Source organism: Podarcis muralis, chromosome 4 (genome assembly GCF_964188315.1).
Source record: "Podarcis muralis chromosome 4, rPodMur119.hap1.1, whole genome shotgun sequence".
NCBI classification, from domain to species: domain Eukaryota; kingdom Metazoa; phylum Chordata; class Lepidosauria; order Squamata; family Lacertidae; genus Podarcis; species Podarcis muralis.
In genome coordinates this window covers 8,997,904-9,016,989 of record NC_135658.1, presented here as the reverse complement: position 1 = coordinate 9,016,989, position 19,086 = coordinate 8,997,904, and the positions used below count along the sequence as shown (strand labels likewise).

The following is a 19,086-nucleotide window of genomic DNA, read 5'->3' as shown; positions in this document are numbered from 1 at the left end:
CGCCCCCATTTCCCTTGTCAAGAGGTCTCAAGGTGTCTGATGCGACGAGGAAGGGGAAGAGTCAACCTGCAGAACTGTTCCCGCAAGGGAAGCTGCGATCTGTAGACCGGCTGTAAGCGGCATGGAATGGGGAGCTCCCAGAAGCCTCCGCCGGAAACTGAGACGGCCAGCTTTTCAGCTGCAAAGGCGTTCCTCTGCTTGCTTTTTGTGCTAAAGGAGTAAGGATGGCAGATATATAAAGTGGAACCAAACAGCAACAAATTAAAAGGCACAAAATATTAATGACCGTGGGAAGAAGGGGCCACCGCCACATCCATGGCCCCGGAGAATCCTCCCGCTTCTCCTCAAGTCTTTTTAAAAAAAGTCTCTTCCATCATCATCATCACCATCATCATGCAAAGGTGCCCAAGAATGAGAGCTGACCAAACATCGCCAACATTTGGCCTTGATTGTAGCACTACTGCGCACTTCATCCCCGCTGGTCACACCAAGGTGATTTCAACATCCTCAATCTTCTCTGTCGGCCTGCGATGCTGTGTGGGAGGGGGAGGGGCAGCTCGCACCTGAAACAGTCAAAACAGAGCATGAGAAACCAACCTGAGCACAGAGCCAACCATGGACCTCATGCATGAAGTTTAAGAACAGAAGAGCTTGCTTAATAATAATAATAATAATAATAATAATAATAATAATAATTTATTTGTACCCCGTCCATCTGGCTGGGTTTCCCCAGCAACTCCAGGCAGCTTCCAACAAAGATTAAAAATACATCAGAATGTCACACATTAAAAACTTCCCTGAACAGGACTGCCTTCAAATGTTTTCTAAATGTCAGGTAGTTGTTTATCTCTTTGACATCTGATGAGAGGGCGTTCCACAGGGTGGGTGCCACCACCGAGAAGGCCCTCTGCTTGGTTCCCTATAGCCTCACTTCTTGCAGGGAGGGAACCATCAGAAGAGCCTCGGTGCTGGACCTCAGTGTCCAGGCTGAACGATGGGGATGGAGAAGCTCCTTCAGGTATACTGGACTGAGGCCGTTTAGGGCTTTAAAGGTCAACACCGGCACTTTGAATTGTGCTTGGAAACGTACTGGGAGCCAATGTAGGTCTTTCAGGACCGGTGTTATGGCCCACCTAAACCAGCATCCTGCTCTCCCAGTGGCCGACCAGGTGCGTGTGGAAAACCTGCAAGAAGGCAAGCACAAGAGCTCTCTTCTCCCCTCCTGCGGTTTCCAGCAACTTGTATTCAGAAGCATCGCTGCCTCCAACTGTAGCCATCATGGCTAGTAGCCATCAATAGCTCCCTCCACCACAAGCTGCCGCTGGTTGGGGTGCTCAGCAAAGATCTTGGTGGCTATCTCCCTATTTTACTGGAGGTGCACTTCCTTATTTACAGCAGCGGTGGCGAAGGGTGCCACAAATCAAGGGTAAAGTTACGAGATGCTTTGCCTATCGTGCCGGGAGAGCTAAATGGAGCCTCCCATCTATTCAGTCTGCTTCTGAACACGAGATGCTGTGGCCATAGCAACAGGACTACTGGGGAGCTTTTATGCAAGCAGGCAGCCAACCCCTGTTGGAAAGAGCGTGCTGGCCTAGCTAGATCTGTGGTCTGACTTAGTGTGGCTCTTCTTAGGTTCTTCATGCATCTAATACATTTGGGGTGTGAAAGATTGGACGCCTCTCAGCATCACATCGTGGAAAGAGGGTGATCCGCCACCAAACTCCTCTTCTACCCTCGCCCCTGGGATCTGCTGGACTGCTCCAGCACAGCCTTGATGGGGGAGGGGGGCCAGGAAGAACATGGTCCTGTCATTATATACCACTTCCTGCACATGCTCCCTGCCAGCACTCAAGAATCTTGCAAGATTCCTGAGCCCCACGGAGTTACAGGACTGCGCCACTGGCACCACGACAATTAACCTGGCATCACTTCCTGCATCTTCTGTCTCTAGGACAGCATCCTCAATGCCAGGGCTGTGTGCCAATGCTGGCCACCGCTTTTGCTGCCACCACCATGGCTGCTGGCATTGCTCAGGGCAACCTTTTTCTCTGGTCTGCTGTACTGGGGAGCAGGAAGTAGAGGAACAGAGGAGAACAGGTGCCACAACCTAGCTTACAAGCCTCTTATCCAAGAAGACTCAGCTACCCACGGCAACCGAATCTTAGGCTGGCCACCAATGTAATGTAATGACAAAGTTCTGCCCAAAGGTGAAGCGTGCAGCAGACTGTTTCTAACTCAGTTTGTGTTTGGGCCCAGTGCAGTTAAGCTGTTGACTTTACCCCGCGAGAGTCAGAGCAGCAACACTCAATTTCTGTAGCTCTGCGGTGCGTTTGGAAAACTTACTGGTCTCAGTTTGCCATACGAAGTGCTTTCGGGAAGAGGTCGTGGTGGCTGAGAGAATCCAGGAGAGTTTGCAGTGTAGCTGTTTTCTGAAACTGGTGGGGTTGGGGAGAGAAACAAAACAAAAACAACCGTATGTCAGGACTGGTGCAGCTGCAGGTCAGCACAGAGACGAGCAGTAAAGCCGATCCTTTATTCAAGGAAACAGAATACGAACAGATAAACCTACGGGCAAGACTGGCCCCTGTAAAGCAGTTCAATCTGTGCCTCCCACTTCCCCCCTAGTCACCTCCCCGTCCGGCTGTTTTCCCAGGAGTCTTAAACTCCGCTGGGAAGGGACTCGGTTGTCTTTGCTCTGCTCCACACAAAGCACTCCGTGCCCTTGTAGACAAGGGAGGAGGGGAGCCTAATACAGTAGGACTGGCCGGCTCTTGTGAATCTGTTGCAGCCTCAGCCCCCACCATAGCTGTCAACTTACAGATTTGAAAATAAGGGGTCAGCAGTCAAAATAAGGGATTTCCTCTCTCTCTCTCTCTCTCCCCCCCCACATATGCCCCCGCTCCAGACAGACCATATCCCCGGCAAGGGTGAGTGGGCTGTCGATGACGTATCCATCCGATTCCGAGCACAGGTATGTTCAACTTCTGAGCCCCTCCAAGCCAAAGGCAGAAAGCCCAGCCAGCAGCCAAACGAAGCCTCAAGCGGTGGTTCCCACAGCGCAGCAACCCAGCAAAGGGGATGCAGCAAGGAAAACCACCGTCCCCTCTCCGCTGGGAAGCGCTGAGCAAAGGCGAGTCCCCAGGCAACGCGGCCAATTTGATTGGCACAAGGCATGCAAGCTCCACCCCCCAGTCGTTCTTAGATTCCTTACTGGGTGAGCAACGCAGCCAAGCAACACAGCTGGAGCCTCCCTCCTCCCTGGCCGGCAGGGAGGGAGGGAGAGGAGCTGCTTCCTTTGAAACCCGGGAAATTTACAGGATATCATCAATCCGGGACAGCAGCACTGGGATAAGGGAGTTTCCTGCCAAATAAGGGACAGTTGACAGCTATGGCCCCCACCTCCTCCTCAGCTGCCTGTCTTGCGTCTGCAGAGCTTTCTGCCTCTTCCTCTCTCTCACTTCAGCCTGTCGCTTGTTCAGCATCCAATCATTCTGCCCCCCTCCCTTCAAACTCTGACCTGTCTTCAGCGTCCCCACCACCACCACTCCCTGGGCTTTGAGCCTTCCTCTTCTCCCACCATTCCTCCTCGTCCAGCCAGTCCCTGACAATATTTGTTTCTAGACGAAATCGGTCACACAGGCTGCACCACTGACATACGCTGAGTGGAGAACTTTAGGATTTCAAGCCTTGTGTAAGAACATTAATTTTGGGGAGACTTTTTTCTTTTGCAATGGAGATTCAGGAACTTCAGGGATGTGTGTTTTCTGTGTGGCCACATAAGAAAACAACACCTCATTCAAAATTTAACATTCTGAGAGTCTTTATTTTCTGGTTATCCACCGCCGCTGCTGCCCTAGCTCCTGGTGTATGAAGGACTTTGAAAAGTCAGAAGGGCAAACCCCAGTGGTTTGCAGTGCTCCCTGCTACAACCTTACATTAAACCTGCTCCATCACCTTACAAAATTTGGCTATTCTCTCTTGCAGGGCACACAGAGACACCCAGGCTTTCATCTTAGCGCTAGAGCTTTCATCTCTCTCACCATTTGTCGTTGGAGACCTTGGGAAATACTGGGAGCTTCTCTTATCAGGGCTGTGGAAAGGACTGGTTGGAGGCTGGTCATAGAGCGGCAGTGGCGCCAGAGAATTCTGGGGTGCTGGAGATGGAGATACCTGCAATACAAGGAATAAACAGTAGGAAGAGCTGCGACAAAGTAAACCAGGTAGTTTCTGCCTACAAAGAGTCGCGCCGGCATAATAGGCTCTTTTCAGGGTTATCTTAACAAACCATTTCAAACGACAGGAATAGAAGCATTCATTCATTCACCGTAATTCTGCGACTGGCAAAAATGTTTTGTTATTTATGAATACTATCCAAGACCGATTTGTCACAGTGATCGAATGTGAGCAAACAACGTTAAAAGGATTACTTTGTAAGCTGCTTTTGGCTTCAAGGGGAAAAAGGGAAGAAAGGCAGACATGCATTATGTAAACAAAAGCATAATTTTTTTTTTAAAAAAACCCCAATGCACTGAAAACAAATTTAAAAGCAAGACACTGAAATTGAGATTACCATATTTTTCGCTCCATAAGACGCACTTTTTCCCTCCTAAAAAGTAAGGGGAAATGTGTGTGCGTCTTATGGAGCGAATGCAGGCAGGAGGCTCTGCTCAGCGCTCCCTTTAAAGAGCCACGTGGAGTGTGTGTGCGGCTCTTGGGGGCTTTTCCCCGAGGAGGGAGAAGGGCAGCCTGTCAGTCCCTTCTTCCACCTCGGGGAAAAGCCCCCAAGAGCCGTGTTCCCTTTAAAGAGCCACGCGGAGCGTGTGTGCGGCTCTTGGGGGCTTTTCCCTGAGGTGGGAGAAGGGACTGACGGGCTGCCCTCTGTCCCTTCCCACACCTCCCGGAAAAGCCGGCAAGAGCCGCTGCCAGGCTCTGCTCAGCGCTCCCTTGTAAGGGCTCCCTTTCATCCCTCATCCCGCTTTGCTGGGAAGCTAGCAGAAGAGGCGCTGTGCAGCTATCGCTCTTGCTCTGCTGGCTTCTCAGCGAAGCGGGAGGAGGGATGGAAGGGTTTAAAGCAAGAAAAGCGAGAGCCGCTTACATGCTCTGCGCAGAATATTTTTTTTCTTGCTTTCCTCCTTTAAAAGCTAGGTGCGTCTTATGGTCAGGTGCGTCTTATGGAGCGAAAAATACTTAAAAGCAGCAGAGATATAAAATATCAAGCTAGAAAAATCTACACTAAAAAGCAGAACGGAATAAAACACTTTTAGGGAGGCCAGGAGGGTTCATGTAGACCTCCTGAGGGAGATAACTCCACAGCTGGAGATAGTTTCATGGGCACATCTGCATGGCATTTGCAGAGCTTCCCCCAAAGCTCCTTGCTCATTGAGATCTCCCTGCGTACCAGAGAACCCACAGAGCTCTGGGCTACAGGCCTCTCCACCATTTAAGCAGTGTCAAAGGAGTGTGTGCCCTCGTGTGTGTAAATGCAGAATGGAGTTGCAGCCAAGTCCAGTTCCGTGGCGTGTAATTGAAAGATGCAAGTGGCCAAAAGCACGCCTTTGCCACGTGCGTGGTTTACAGAATCAATGTGCTACAGCGGGGATCCGAGTTCGAATCCCCGCTTGTTTATTTAAAAAAACAAAAACAAATGCGCAGACTGCTTCATAGTGCAAAGCGGCCGAAGCGGTGTGAAAGATAAAGGCCATGAAGTTCACTGGGTGTGTTTTCAGCCCATGCCGCCACACAGGAATAGCCCCACATGCATCACCCTTCGCTCCTTGGAGAAAGAGGAGGCAACAAACAAACAAAGGAAAGACGTTTTTAATGTAAAAGAAAGCAAGGAAGCAAGTTCAACAATAAAAAGTTGACTCACTACCCCAAAATGAAGGCACATTTTTCAGAAATGAACACACTAGGCTGGAACTGCAAGAACTGGCAATTCTCCTGCTGCCAAGCTCTGTTTGATCTCTCAATGTACCACACAGAGATTAATTACAGGAAGGAGACGGGGAACTTCCTTCTTCTGCCTCTTATTTCCTTTTTGCCCCTCACCACTCCTTTCATTCTTTGTGCACATCTGCTGTTAACCTTTGCCAATGTTCGAAGCACGATTAATATTAAATGGACTTGGGCAAAGAAAGCTAAGGGCTGGGGCCTTCGTTTGCAATTCTCCAAAAACCTCCCGTTTGCAATTCTCCAAAAACCTCCCATTTACGCTGGCATTTAAAGCTCTCACAAGCAGCTACTGCCCCGAATCATAGGGGGAAAGTCAGGATCAGGTGGCTGTTACAACTTCCACAAAGGGATCCCAGGGTTTTGATGAGCACTTACAAAAACTAAGGAGCACAGAGGTACTGAAATAAGTGATCCTTACACGTTCTGTCGGCCCATAATGTGGTCTCGTCCTTGTAGAGCAGGCATGGGAAACCTTTTTGGCTCCACAGGCCAGACTCTCATCGGGGCTGGTTTCACAGGTCAAATTTGATTCATAGAATCATAGAATAGAATCATAGAGTTGGAAGAGACCACAAGGGCCATTGAGTCCAACCCCCTGCCAAGCAGGAAACACCATCAGAGCACTCCTGACATATGGTTGTCAAGCCTCTGCTTAAAGACCTCCAAAGAAGGAGACTCCACCACACTCCTTGGCAGCAAATTCCACTGTCAAACAGCTCTTACTGTCAGGAAGTTCTTCCTAATGTTTAGGTGGAATCTTCTTTCTTGTAGTTTGGATCCATTGCTCCGTGTCCACTTCTCTGGAGCAGCAGAAAACAACCTTTCTCCCTCCTCTATATGACATCCTTTTATATATTTGAACATGGCTATCATATCACCCCTTAACCTCCTCTTCTCCAGGCTAAACATGCCCAGCTCCCTTAGCCGTTCCTCATAAGGCATCGTCTCCAGGCCTTTGACCATTTTGGTTGCCCTCCTCTGGACACGTTCCAGTTTGTCAGTGTCCTTCTGGTGGAGGATTGGTGGAGGGAGCTGCTCATCTGTCCATCACTTGATGTCACAATGACATTCAGGATTTCAAAGCACCTCGCAACCCAATGTTAAAACAAAGCCCCTCCCCCATTTTTAGTAGGCAATTCTGATGCAAACCCCTTCCTGGATCAGGAAGGTGTTGTTGTTGTTATTAACAACAACAACAACAACAACAACAACAACAACAATAATTTTATTATATATACCCCACCCATCTGGCTGGGTTTCTGCAGCCACTCTGGGTGGCTTACAGAACATTTGCATTGGTATCACCTGTTAAAATGAAGACTCCCCACCTTCTTATTTTAGCAGGGGTTCAGAAACGGGTTTACATGGGATCCTCTGCTCAAATGAGTGGGGGAGGGGAGGAACTTTTGTTTTAGGAGAGGGATTTCCATGCAAGCTCTTTCTGGAACCAGGAAGGGCTTTGCAACTTGCCAAGATGAACAGGATGGAACCCTGCTGCTTTGGCTGTGCACCTCTGTCCCCCCGATGGTGGCGCACACATGTAGGTGGAGCTTCTTTCAAATATCACACCTCTGCTGGACGTGTCATTGTGCGGAACGCTGCAAGCAGACCTTTTCGAGAAATCCAGCAATCAAAGCTTGCCAGTGTCAAAGCAGTCTGCCACCTGGCTCCTGAGCTAGGAGAGGAAGAGATTAGCTCCCAGATACTTGCCTGCCTTTGTTGCAGCGTTAAGGGCCCTCTCTGAAAAGCACAACTGTCTAGCGAAACAGGGGAAATGTGGCAATTGCTGATTACATTGTGGCTGAACAAGCCTTTGTCCAGTCCCATGCATGCCCTTTCAGGACACGGGCAAAATTCTTCCCATACCTGAGCATCCACAACGCACTGAATCTCTCCATTTTCCGAGGCGGTTAGCTCTTCTACTAGTACGGATGGGAAGACCCCGACACATCCGTTGAACTCCCCTTCCCAGAAGCCATCATCGTCCTGGTTTTCTTTGTTCAAGATCCGGATTATCGCTCCCTCCGGGAAGGACAGTTCGTCGTCTGTCTGCCCCTCGTAATCATAAAGTGCTTTTACAAAACATACTGGGAAAGAAATGGCAAATATCATGATACAAGAATTTGACAAGGTTTGAAACGTATTTTGGCTGAATGTGCTTCCTAGATCAGTTTCTGCTGGAATCCTAAGGGTGGCTTCTGGAGCTTTTCCCAGCACAGCTATACAGTGGTACCTCAGGTTACATACGCTTCAGGTTACATACGCTTCAGGTTACAGACTCCGCTAACCCAGAAATAGTACCTCGGGTTAAGAACTTTGCTTCAGGATGAGAACAGAAATCGTGCTCTGGCGGCACGGCAGCAGCAGGAGACCCCCATTAGCTAAAGTGGTGCTTCAGTTTAAGAACAGTTTCAGGTTAAGAACGGAGCTCTGGAACGAATTAAGTACTTAACCTGAGGTACCACTGTACGACTTGGGGGGGGGGGTCATATGTAAAAAGAAGTGTTGCAAGTGGCTGAGTGTGCCCGTTTTGTTATTTACTTACTACAGTGGTACCTCGGGTTACATACTCTACAGGTTACATATACTTCAGGTTACGGACTCCGTTAACCCAGAAATAGTACCTTGGGTTAAGAACTTTGCTTCAGGATGAGAACAGAAATCGTGCTCCGGAGGCGCGGTGGCAGCGGGAGGCCCCATTAGCTAACGTGGTGCTTCAGGTTAAGAACAGTTTCAGGTTAAGAACAGACCTCTGGAACGAATTAAGTACGTAACCAGAGGTACCACTGTACTTCAGTTTTATCCTGCCCTTCATTAGTTTATGATCCCAGAACGGGTTATAGAATACAATAAAAATATTCAAGCAGCAGGCTAAAACAATCAGTTTGGAGTCGTATATTAAACAGGCAAGTTTTCCACCGCTGACAAAAGATGGACAATGGCAGTGCTTGTGGGAGAGGTTTATGGATCATTTGGCTACCATTTATCTTTAAGTAACACCCACAACGTAACTGGCTGTGCCTTTGCAAAGAATAGTTGTTGTATGCAGTTGCTGTATGCATATTAAAGATCTTAACATATGCCTTTGCAAAATATAGTTGCTGTATGCAGGTATCAGACAAAAGAACTTAAGACAAGGATTCCCGGAATAATACCTTGTTTCACCCTGCTGGGTTTCTTCAGCATAGTATGCTTGGCTGTATGCAACTATACTTTGCAAAGGCATATGTGGAACATTACAAAGAACAAGTTCATTTACTGCAAGTACTGCTCCTTAAAGTTGTTGCGTCTGACACTTGTATTTGTAAAGACATAAGTAGAACAGAGAAAAGCTTCTATTTGGACATTACGTACATAAGAACTGATCTATTTGTATTTCCTGTTCAAATGTTGGTCTTTAATTGCTTCTACTTAATTTGATAATGTGAAAAGAGGTATGATTATATGATGTATAAAGAATTCATATAGTTAAACACAGCCAGTTACATTGTGGGTGTTATTGTCAGTTGGATTTATGTAACTATAGGTTTGGTAGTGTTGTGTACCACTTATCTTTCAGCAAACGAATTTGTTCTTAAGCATTGCTTCCATTAACCCCAACCCTAACCCCAAGCCCAACTCTAGCCCCAACCCTAACCCTAACCCTAATCCTAACCCCAACCCTAATCCCAACTCTAGCCCCAGTAAAGGTAAAGGTAAAGGTACCCCTGCCCGTACGGGCCAGTCTTGACTGACTCTGGGGTTGTGTGCCCATCTCACTCAAGAGGCCGGGGGCCAGCGCTGTCCGCAGACACTTCCGGGTCACGTGGCCAGCATGACAAAGCTGCATCTGGCGAGCCAGAGCCGCACACGGAAACGCCGTTTACCTTCCCGCCAGTAAGCGGTCCCTATTTATCTACTTGCACCTGGGAGTGCTTTCGAACTGCTAGGTTGGCAGGCGCTGGAACCGAACAACGGGAGCGCACCCCGCTGCGGGGATTCGAACCGCCGACCTTTCGATCGGCAAGCTCTAGGCGCTGAGGCTTTTACCCACAGCGCCACCCGCGTCCCAACTCTAGCCCCAACCCTAACCCTAATCCCAACTCTAACCCTAACCATAACCCCAACCCCAACCCTAACTCTAACCCCAATCCCAACCCTAATCCCAACTCTAACCCTAACCCTAACTCTAACTTTAACTCTAACCCTAACCCTAATCCCAACCCTAATCCCAACTGTAACCCCAACCCTAACCCTAATCCCAACCCTAACCCTAACCCTAAACGTTTGCCACCTGAAGGACTGGAGCTCATGGCAGAAGACTAGAAGTTGCTGGCACTCACCGCTGGAGTCTCCGTTGAGGCTCCCTGAGACCAGCTCGGCTTCCGTTGAATTACTAGAAGTGTGAGACCGACTGTCCAACGCTGCCAGCGATTGCAACATGCTCAGGAGACTGTTGGAAGTTGGGAACTGCAGGTACTTCTCTGGGACGTAGCCCACGTGGCCAGACTTGTTCCGTGCCTGCCAGAGTTGAGAAAACGAAAGGCTTAAGAGAAGGGGGCAAATGGATGGAGGAGCATATATACACACACACACACACACACACACACCTTTCTGTCTTCTTTTCCCGTTGAAAAAGGGGCAGCCTACCACCCGCCACGGCCCTTTCAACATGCCACAACGACAGGAAAAGCAAAATGATACCTTTACCCAATCTTCCATATCTCCATCTTCAATAACTTCCAAAACTTCATGCTCCTCAATGGTTAACTCGTCTGGCTGGGAAGCCTGTGGTGAAGAAGAGCGATAAATATCTTGGCATATAGATACTACGGCTCAGGCCAACGCAACTTGTAATGGGTCAATCGTAGCAGGGGAAGGATCAAGGATGCCACTCCCTGGTTGACGCAGCCGTCAAGCGATTTCTTGAAATCTATTCACAAAGCCACTTCCGAGCTGGAGAGGAGGTGGGGTTGTGGGCTTCATGCCCTACCCCCACGTGTTCGGGGGCTGGCTTGCAGCCCCCGCAAGATTGGGGAATCCTTGGACGCGTCATCTCCCTTGCCAGCCAATGGGCAGGCCCGGGAGCCGTGGCCTGTGCTATTTAGGGCTGGCGCGGCCGAGGATTTCCCTCTTTCTCCGCTCCAGCGCCCCAGCTGCTTCGGTTTCCCACCCTTTAGGTTTGGCTCTTTGACATTGCTATGGACTTTGATTGGTCGCCGTCGAGGGGCCTGGTAGGAATTTTTTTCCACTTGGCAAATTGGCACCAGCCATTTGGTTTCTTGCCTACCTCGTAGCAAATCGTCACAACTTCCTCGGCATTGGCGGTTAGGCATTGGTAAGGGTACTGTTATACAGATGGGGGGGGGGGGGAGGAAGCGCCATCACCTTCCCCCATATCGAAGGGCAGTCCGGTAAAGGATTCCGGGGGGCGTTGCCCTGTCCGAAGCCTATGGAGGTGTGGGCCTAAGGCACGCCCCTAGCGGTGACCCTGGGGGAGTTCCTATTTGATGTGCATCAGCAGGGCTCCCCCTTCTGGTGGTTAACCCTTGCCGGTCTTCAAGCAATCAGGCTGAAGCCGGTTAGACGATAGGACCAATGCCTAAGCCAATACCGCTCAATTCCTGTAATCGATAAAGTTGTGGCCTATTTTCGCCCATTAACCTAACATACTGGTGTCCTGTGTCTTTATTTCCGAGGGGGAGGCGGGAACTCGCCACGCAACTGAAAGAGTACCTTCTCCTATATGAACCAGGTGCAGTTAATTATCACACTTCCTAGAGACTTATTTCCTCAGGATGTGCATGCCCCCCAAAATTCACCTTGTATTTGTAACCTGGTCATTAAAAAATAAATAAATCTGCCAGAAATGGAAGGTCCTACCAGAGAGGAATGGCAAACTAAGCTGATGGACTATGCTGAAATGGCAAAGCTGACTGGAAAACTCAGGAACCAAGAGGACAAAAACTTTTAAAAAGGGATGGGGGAAATTTATAACATATCTAGGAGACCACTGCAAGCAGATGGAAGCATTAGCAGGATTTTAATTTCACTTGTAATGTAACAGATACCATGGATAATTTGGATTGACATAAAATATAGAATATGGAATTATATGCAGTTGTAAATGTTGATAATAGGACCCATGGAGGGGGTTGGGCGGGGGGAAGTCGTGAGATTCAGAGTCATCTCTATATACGGATATGCATTTGGATTGTTATAATTTTATATTTGTAAAATCAAATAAAAATGATTTTTAAAAATCTGATCTGTTTATATGCCGCTCTCTGCTCCCTCTGCCTTGATATGTGCTCTGGATTTGAAGCCGCGCTATAAAACGAAGCTCTGTGTTCCTCATTCTCTATAGCGGAGAACCAAAAAACGACCATAGCTTTTCCCACTTTTGGAAATCTCTTTGGGAAATTCAGGAGCTGCTCCTCTGAAAGGGGCCAGAGCCAGTGCAAAACAGTCCCTTCCTCCAAACGCAGTGCATTCATTCTAACCGAAACCTAGTGCTTCACACTGAGGTCTACTAAGGACGCTCTGATTTTGAACACAGTGGGAGCAGCTTCCCGCAGCAGCAGGGAGGCGTATTCAGCTCCCTGCTTCTGATTTGCCCTGCTGCCGCGACCATGCCCTTCAGCCGGCCAATAGGGCTGGCTGGTGGGCGGGGTTAGCTGCATTTAAGCAGCCGCGGCAGCGATCTGTTCCCAGTCTGTTCCTGCTGGCATCGGATCTCCTTCCATCCTTCCCTTTAGGTCAGTTTCCTCTGCGGACTGACCTTGCCATGGACTTCGGTTGGTTGCCTCGGTTGCCCAAGGGACCTGGTAGGACTTTTTTTATCCATTTGGCAAATTGGCACCAGCCTCTTTGTTTTTTCGCCTACCTCGTAGCAACTCATCACAACTTTGGCAGTTAGGCATTGGAATATGTGCGCTGTGTTGGAGGATAGGGTATGCCCATAATCTATGCCTCCTCTTTTGGGTACTCCGTTAAAGGAATCCGGCGGTCGTGGATCCTGTCTGATGCCCTGCTGGTGGCTAGGGCCATGGCACGACCCCCGGTGATGTCATGGGGAAGCTTCCAGTTGTATTTGCATCAACAAGCTCCTCCCACTGGTTGTTAACCCTGAAATGACTCCCTGCTGAGCGGGGTGGAGTCATGTATTGCTGTTTTATCCAATGCCTAAGCCAATACTACTCACATGCTGTAACCAATAAAGTTGTGGCCTTATTTTGCCCATTAACCAAAAATAATGTGTCTTTGTGTCTTATTATAATCCTATGCGGTCCAGTATACCTGAAGGAGCGTCTCCACCTCCATCGTTCTGCCTGGACACTGAGGTCCAGTGCCGAGGGCATTCTGGTGGTTCCCTCACTGAGAGAAGCCAAGTTACAGGGAACCAGGCAGAAGGCCTTCTCGGTGGTGGGGCCCGCCCTGTGGAACGCCTTCCCATCAGATGTCAAAGAGAAAAATAACTACCAAACTTTTAGAAGACATCGGAAGGCAGCCCTGTTTAGGGAAGCTTTTAATGTTTAATAGGTTATTGTATTTCAGTGTTTTGTTGGAAGCCGCCCAGAGTGGCTGGGGAAACCCAGCCAGATGGGCGGGGTATAAATAATAAATTATTATTATTATTATTATTACTATGTGGGTGGCAGGTCCTCGACTCACAACAAGATCCCACCCTTTTACATACCTTGTACGAGTAAACAACTTTGCAGGTCAACGGGTAGTTTCTGAGCGTACCAGAAGGACTGGAGCTGCTGTCGTCGAAAGCATCCATGCCATCCTCTAGCTCTTCCCCTTCTTCCTTTTCCATGTCAACATTTAGCTAATAGGAGAGAGATTGGAAGAGGAAAAACCTGTCACAATTATAAGGTAAAGGGACCCCTGACCATTAGGTCCAGTCGTGGCCGACTCTGGGGTTGCGGCGCTCATCTTGCTTTATTGGCCAAGGGAGCCGGCGTATAGCTTCCGGGTCATGTGGCCAGCATGACTAAGCTGCTTCTGGCGAACCAGCGCACGGAAATGCCGTTTACCTTCCCGCCGGAGCGGTACCTATTTATCTACTTGCACTTTGACGTGCTTTCAAACTGCTAGGTTGGCAGGAGCAGGGACCGAGCAACGGGAGCTCACCCCGTCGTGGGGATTCGAACCGCCGACCTTCTGATTGGCAAGTCCTAGGCTCTGTGGTTTAACCTACAGCACCACCCGCATCCCACAATTATACCTACAACCTAAAGGGAACACCAGCAGGACACTTGCCAAGTGAGGATCCAAAAGCAAAGGCAGCTAGGGGACCGAGCTGTTGAGATAACAACATTATTTGCCAAGAAGCTGTTTAGGCACCACTGCTGCCCAAACGATTTCATTCTACCTTGGATATTATCCCAGCTGTGTAGTCAGTTATGAAAAAAAGCACCAAATCAAAAAGGTGTGAATTGCCTTGTCCGCCTTCTCCATGAATGAATTAGAAAAGCGACCGACAAGTTGGCCTGTGTGATCCTTCCCTCCTAAGGAAATTCACTCTGTGTCTCTCTTTCCTTCCCTCTTCTACGTACAGAAGCAGCTGCGCTACTTTGTGGATGGCAATCATCTCCGATTGCCACGCACATGAATCTTCCACCTCCTGTTCGGAAGTACCTGCCATGTCTCAGTTTGACCATCCATGGAGAAAAGCATTACCGTATTTTTCGCTCTATAGGACGCACTTTCCCCCCTCCAAAAATTAAGGGGAAATGTGTGTGCGTCCTATGAAGCGAATGCAGGCTCCTTGGCTTCAGCGATAGCAACGTGAAGCCTCCGAAGCGCAGAGGGAGCACTCCCTTCATGCTCTGGAGGCTACGTGTCGCTTTTGCTGAAGCCTGGAGAGCGAGAGGGGTCGGTGTGCACCGACCCCTCTCGCTCTCCAGGCTTCAGGGATAGCCGCCTGAAGCCTTTGGAGCGCAGCGGGAACCCGCGCTGTGCTCCAAGGGCTTCGGGTTCCTTTTGCTGAAGCCGGGACAGCAAGACTCTCCTGGCTTCAGCAGAGAGGGAGAACTGTGCAACGCCCCTTTAGTGAAGCGGGAGGAGAAATGGAAGGGGCTCCGTTTCTCCTGCCGCTTCGCTGAAGGGGCGCTGAGCAGAGAGGGGGAGAATTTTTTTCTTCTTGTTCTCCCCTCTAAAACAAGGTGTGTCCTATGGTCGGGTGCGTCCTATAGAGCGAAAAATACGGTAGTTTTTTTGTACGCAGGGAGAGGCTGTAGCACAAAGAGAGTCAGGAATCTCCTCTTTTTCTCCCGTCAATCGAAAAATCCTGGAAACAACTCTCTCCAGACAATCCTGGCTCGGCATCCTCAAAGGAACGGAATGTGACTGCTGACAATTTCACAGACAGTGCAGAGTGCTGCCAGCAAACAGAAATGGCTCTATTTTGCATTTCCTATCTTTTGGTGTTCCAGCGGTCTGGTCCTTACGCCAGCGTTTCCCAAACCTCTGATATCTGGGAGGACTTACAACATGACTTGAATTGAAAACTGGAGCCATGCTCTATTCTTTCACATTCTAAGCCCTTAGGGTCAAAACTTCTAGCACTTTCAAGTTTTGTAACCCATGTGGCCTTAAGACAACAGTATGTTAATTACCCCTCAGTTTCCACACGAAGAGGCAATTGACAATCAGATTATCCAATGGATTTATGGACCCTAAATGCCTGAGAAGCTTCAGGCCAGGAAGTCGTGGAATTGGAGATCTCCTTTTTAAACCAAGAGGCTCTTTTGGGTTTACATGAATGTGTGGGAAAAAGCTGTTAAGAGCCTGGATTCTGCAGCCACTTAGGGCCCTTTTACACAATCACCTATGCTGAGCAGCCTGCAATGCAGTCACCCAAAAAGATTTAACCGGCCTCCAAGGTGTTGCATGTACAATTGTTAATTCAGAAACCAGGGGTGACAACATTTGCTGCCTCTTGAATCCTTTGTATTTCATGCAAGGGAAAAGTAAACGTGCAAACCAAGCAGCAGGGTTAGCTCTGGTGGGCATATCTCCCAATTCCATAAACAGTCACCAGGTAAGTCAAGAAAGAGGTGTGGCAAGAGGCAGGCAGGATTTTGATCTCACTTGTAGTGTAACAATTATCATGGAAAATATGGATTGATATAATAGAGTGCGGAAGAAGAAGCAGTTTTAAATGTTTAAAGCGGGACTCCAGGGAGGGGGTAAGTCCTGAGATTCGGAGGAATCTCTGTATATGGTTATGTATTTGAAATTTTAAATAATTTTGTATTGCAAAATCAAGTAAAAAGTGATGATGATGATTTTTTAAGAGTCACATCCAGACATTATGAAGTGGTTCTCTGTGCACATGAGTACAGTCGTACCTTGGAAGTCGAACAGAATCCATTCTGGAAGTACATTCGACTTCCAAAATGTTCGGAAACCAAAGCGCGGCTTCCGATTGGCTGCAGGAAGCTCCTGCAGCCAACCAGAAGCCGCAGAAGCCCCATCAGACGTTCAGCTTCCAAAAATAGTTCGCAAACCGGAACAGTCGCTTCCGGGTTTGCGACGTTTGGGAGCCAAAATGTTCAGGAACTCAGCTGTTCCAAAACAGTACAAGTACAACTGTATTTGATCGAGTGAGGCTGAGCAGTGGGAGGTCAGCAAAGCATATGCACAGCTCCGAAACAGCATGGAAGCCACTGCTCCTGCACAGGGAAGCTGGAATCCCAAGCAGAATGTCAAAGAAATGCCAGCCTGAAGAGCGTAAACCCCTCACGCTTCGAAAACATCACTTTGAAGCAGAATAAACATTTTAATAAATAAATCAATAAATCAAAGAATGCTAGCAGGATGTAATTGAATACGAAATGTATGTACTGGACATTCTACTGAAAGTTTAGATTCTAAACCAAAAATGTTTTTTTTTAAACAGCAACAAATTGGAAGCCTGCATTTATTTATTTTTTAATGTGCAATACAACTGCTGGCAGCCTGTAAATGTCACAAGCTAGAAGCTGTCTCCACTCTGCTGCAATTGCTATTGCCAGTTCAGCAGCTTGCAGTCCTATAAAACGTGGAACACAACCAGACTGTGCCTACAGACACCTTTGTTGTAATTAAAAACACAGGGTGATAGCTACCCGAAGTCATGAACAGCCTAGAGACCCACCAAAATGAATAGACTTAAGTTCATTTATTTCAATTGTCTTTTCAGAGTATGAGTAATTTTGGATATCATTCATTTACAAATATGCTCGTTTGTGAACGGCAAACATTTTGAGGAGGGTGGAGGAGAGGAGCTTAAATGTGCAGTACGCAAAGCAGAACAAGCAGTATTCAGGATATAGGAAAACTAGAACTGGAATAAATTGTAATTTTGGGGGGCGGGAGGAGGAAGTTATTATTGTGGAAGAATTCCGAAACCAGACTCAAAATTGTGAATAACCAATCCATGTATGCTTGATACTCTAACTGGATCTCTTGATCTTTCTAAAACAAATCTGCAAGAACCTATGTGTTCATAAAGGGCAAACCTCTCCTGTCCTACATTTCTGTGCAAGTATATGGGAAAGTTGGCAGTCCGTAGCAATCTGCCACACGCAGTAAGCATCAGGGGAAAACAATGCTGTCCAGGGTTGTAAAGACTGCGGAGAGAATAATTGGGTGCACTCTTCCCACCTTGGATCAAATCTATGCTTCCAGGTGCCATAAGAAAGCTGCAGAGATAGCGCAGGATAATGCGCACCCCGGAAACGATCTCTTTCAGCTTCTGCCTTCTGGAAGAAGGTAAAAAGGTAAAGGTAAAGGTACCCCTGCCAGTACGGGCCAGTAGTGTCCGACTCTAGGGTTGCGCGCCCATCTTGCTCAAGAGGCCGTCAGCTGGCACTGTCCGAAGACACTTCCGGGTCACGTGGCCAGTGTGACGAAGCTGCAGCTGGCGAGCCAGCACCAGCGCAGCACACGGAAACACCATTTACCTTCCCGCTGTAAAGCAGTACCTATTTATCTACTTGCACTTAGGGGTGCTTTTGAACTGCTAGGTGGGCAGGAGCTGGGACCGAACGACGGGAGCTCACCCCGCCGTGGGGATCGAACCGCCGACCTTGCGATCAGCAAGTCCTAGGCACTGAGGTTTTACCCACAGCACCACACGCGTCCAGGTGCCATAAGAAAGCTGCAGAGATAGCGCAGGATAGTGCACACCCTGGAAATGATCTCTTTCAGCTTCTGCCTTCTGGAAGAAGGTACAGGGTTATAAAGACTAGGACTAGCCGCCTGAGAAACAGTTTCTACCCAAATGCGATTTTGGTTTTAAATGTAGTGTAAGGTAGTCTCTATGGAAGTATATTGTACGGTATTTAGAAATGGGGTATCAGAGTTTTTAGGGGGCTAACCAGGTTGGGATAGCTGAGATAGCAGGCTTGTTGGTTTTTGAATGTCTGATGTAGTTTTTTCCAATTTCGTTGTTCTGTATGGGACAATGACAATAAAGATTATCGTATCATATCAGCAACTGGGACAATTCCACGCCTCTCCTGCTACATCCTCTAGGTGCCATTCCGCTAGAGTAGTGAGGTGCGAATGAGCCCTGGCTGTAGCTGCAGAACTTGGCAGCAGCCCAGCTTGGAAAGTGGTGGCAGGGCCTAACCCACCAGCCTTCACTGCTTCCTCAAAGTGAGCCTACAGTAAAATGACTTACAGTGGTGCCTCGCAAGACGAAATTAATTCGTTCCGCAAGTCTCTTCGTCTTGCGGTTTTTTCGTCTTGCGATGCACGGTTTCCCATAGCAATGCATTGAAAATCAATTAATGCGTTCCTAGGGAAACCGCCTTCAGACCAGGTCCGGGGACAGACTGTCCCCGGACCTCTTCTGAAGGCTGGGGGGGGGGGGGACAAGGGCTTTTCTTCCCACCCCCAGCATTTTAAAAAACCCTGGGACAGCGGAGGACTTCTCCGCTGTCCGGGCGATCTTAAAATGCTGGCGGGCGGCATTTTAAATTCGCCCCGGGACAGCGGAGGACTTCTCCGCTGTCCGGGGCGATTTAAAAGCCCCTGGGAAGGCATGCAGGGGGGACAAAGACTTTCGCCCCCCGCCCGCCTTCAGAAGGTGTTCCCGCCCCCCCCCCCGCCCGGCTTCGCAGCAGCGCTACGAAGCCCGGCGGCTGGGGCAGGTGT

General features: G+C 48.7%; 1 protein-coding gene across 9 annotated transcripts in view; it reads right to left on the bottom strand.

The window, feature by feature from the left end:
* Window positions 1-55: 55 nt before the first annotated feature.
* FCHSD2 (FCH and double SH3 domains 2) overlaps window positions 56-19,086 on the bottom strand; it is a 149,554-nt gene continuing 130,523 nt past the window's right edge. For 4 of the 9 annotated variants that reach the window (XM_077926896.1, XM_028725871.2, XM_077926894.1 and 1 more), the window contains 7 exons: window positions 13,631-13,765; window positions 10,636-10,719; window positions 10,275-10,452; window positions 7,819-8,039; window positions 4,041-4,170; window positions 2,344-2,429; window positions 56-563 (listed from right to left, as the gene is read on the bottom strand). In XM_077926896.1, the coding sequence (XP_077783022.1) occupies window positions 483-563; window positions 2,344-2,429; window positions 4,041-4,170; window positions 7,819-8,039; window positions 10,275-10,452; window positions 10,636-10,719; window positions 13,631-13,765 (915 nt within the window). In that variant the 3' untranslated portion in view covers window positions 56-482. Of the gene's footprint in view, window positions 564-2,343; window positions 2,436-4,040; window positions 4,171-7,818; window positions 8,040-10,274; window positions 10,453-10,635; window positions 10,720-13,630; window positions 13,766-19,086 lie in introns of all 9 variants that reach the window. The other 5 variants (XM_077926895.1, XM_077926892.1, XM_028725873.2 and 2 more) reach the window with 2 other exon arrangements.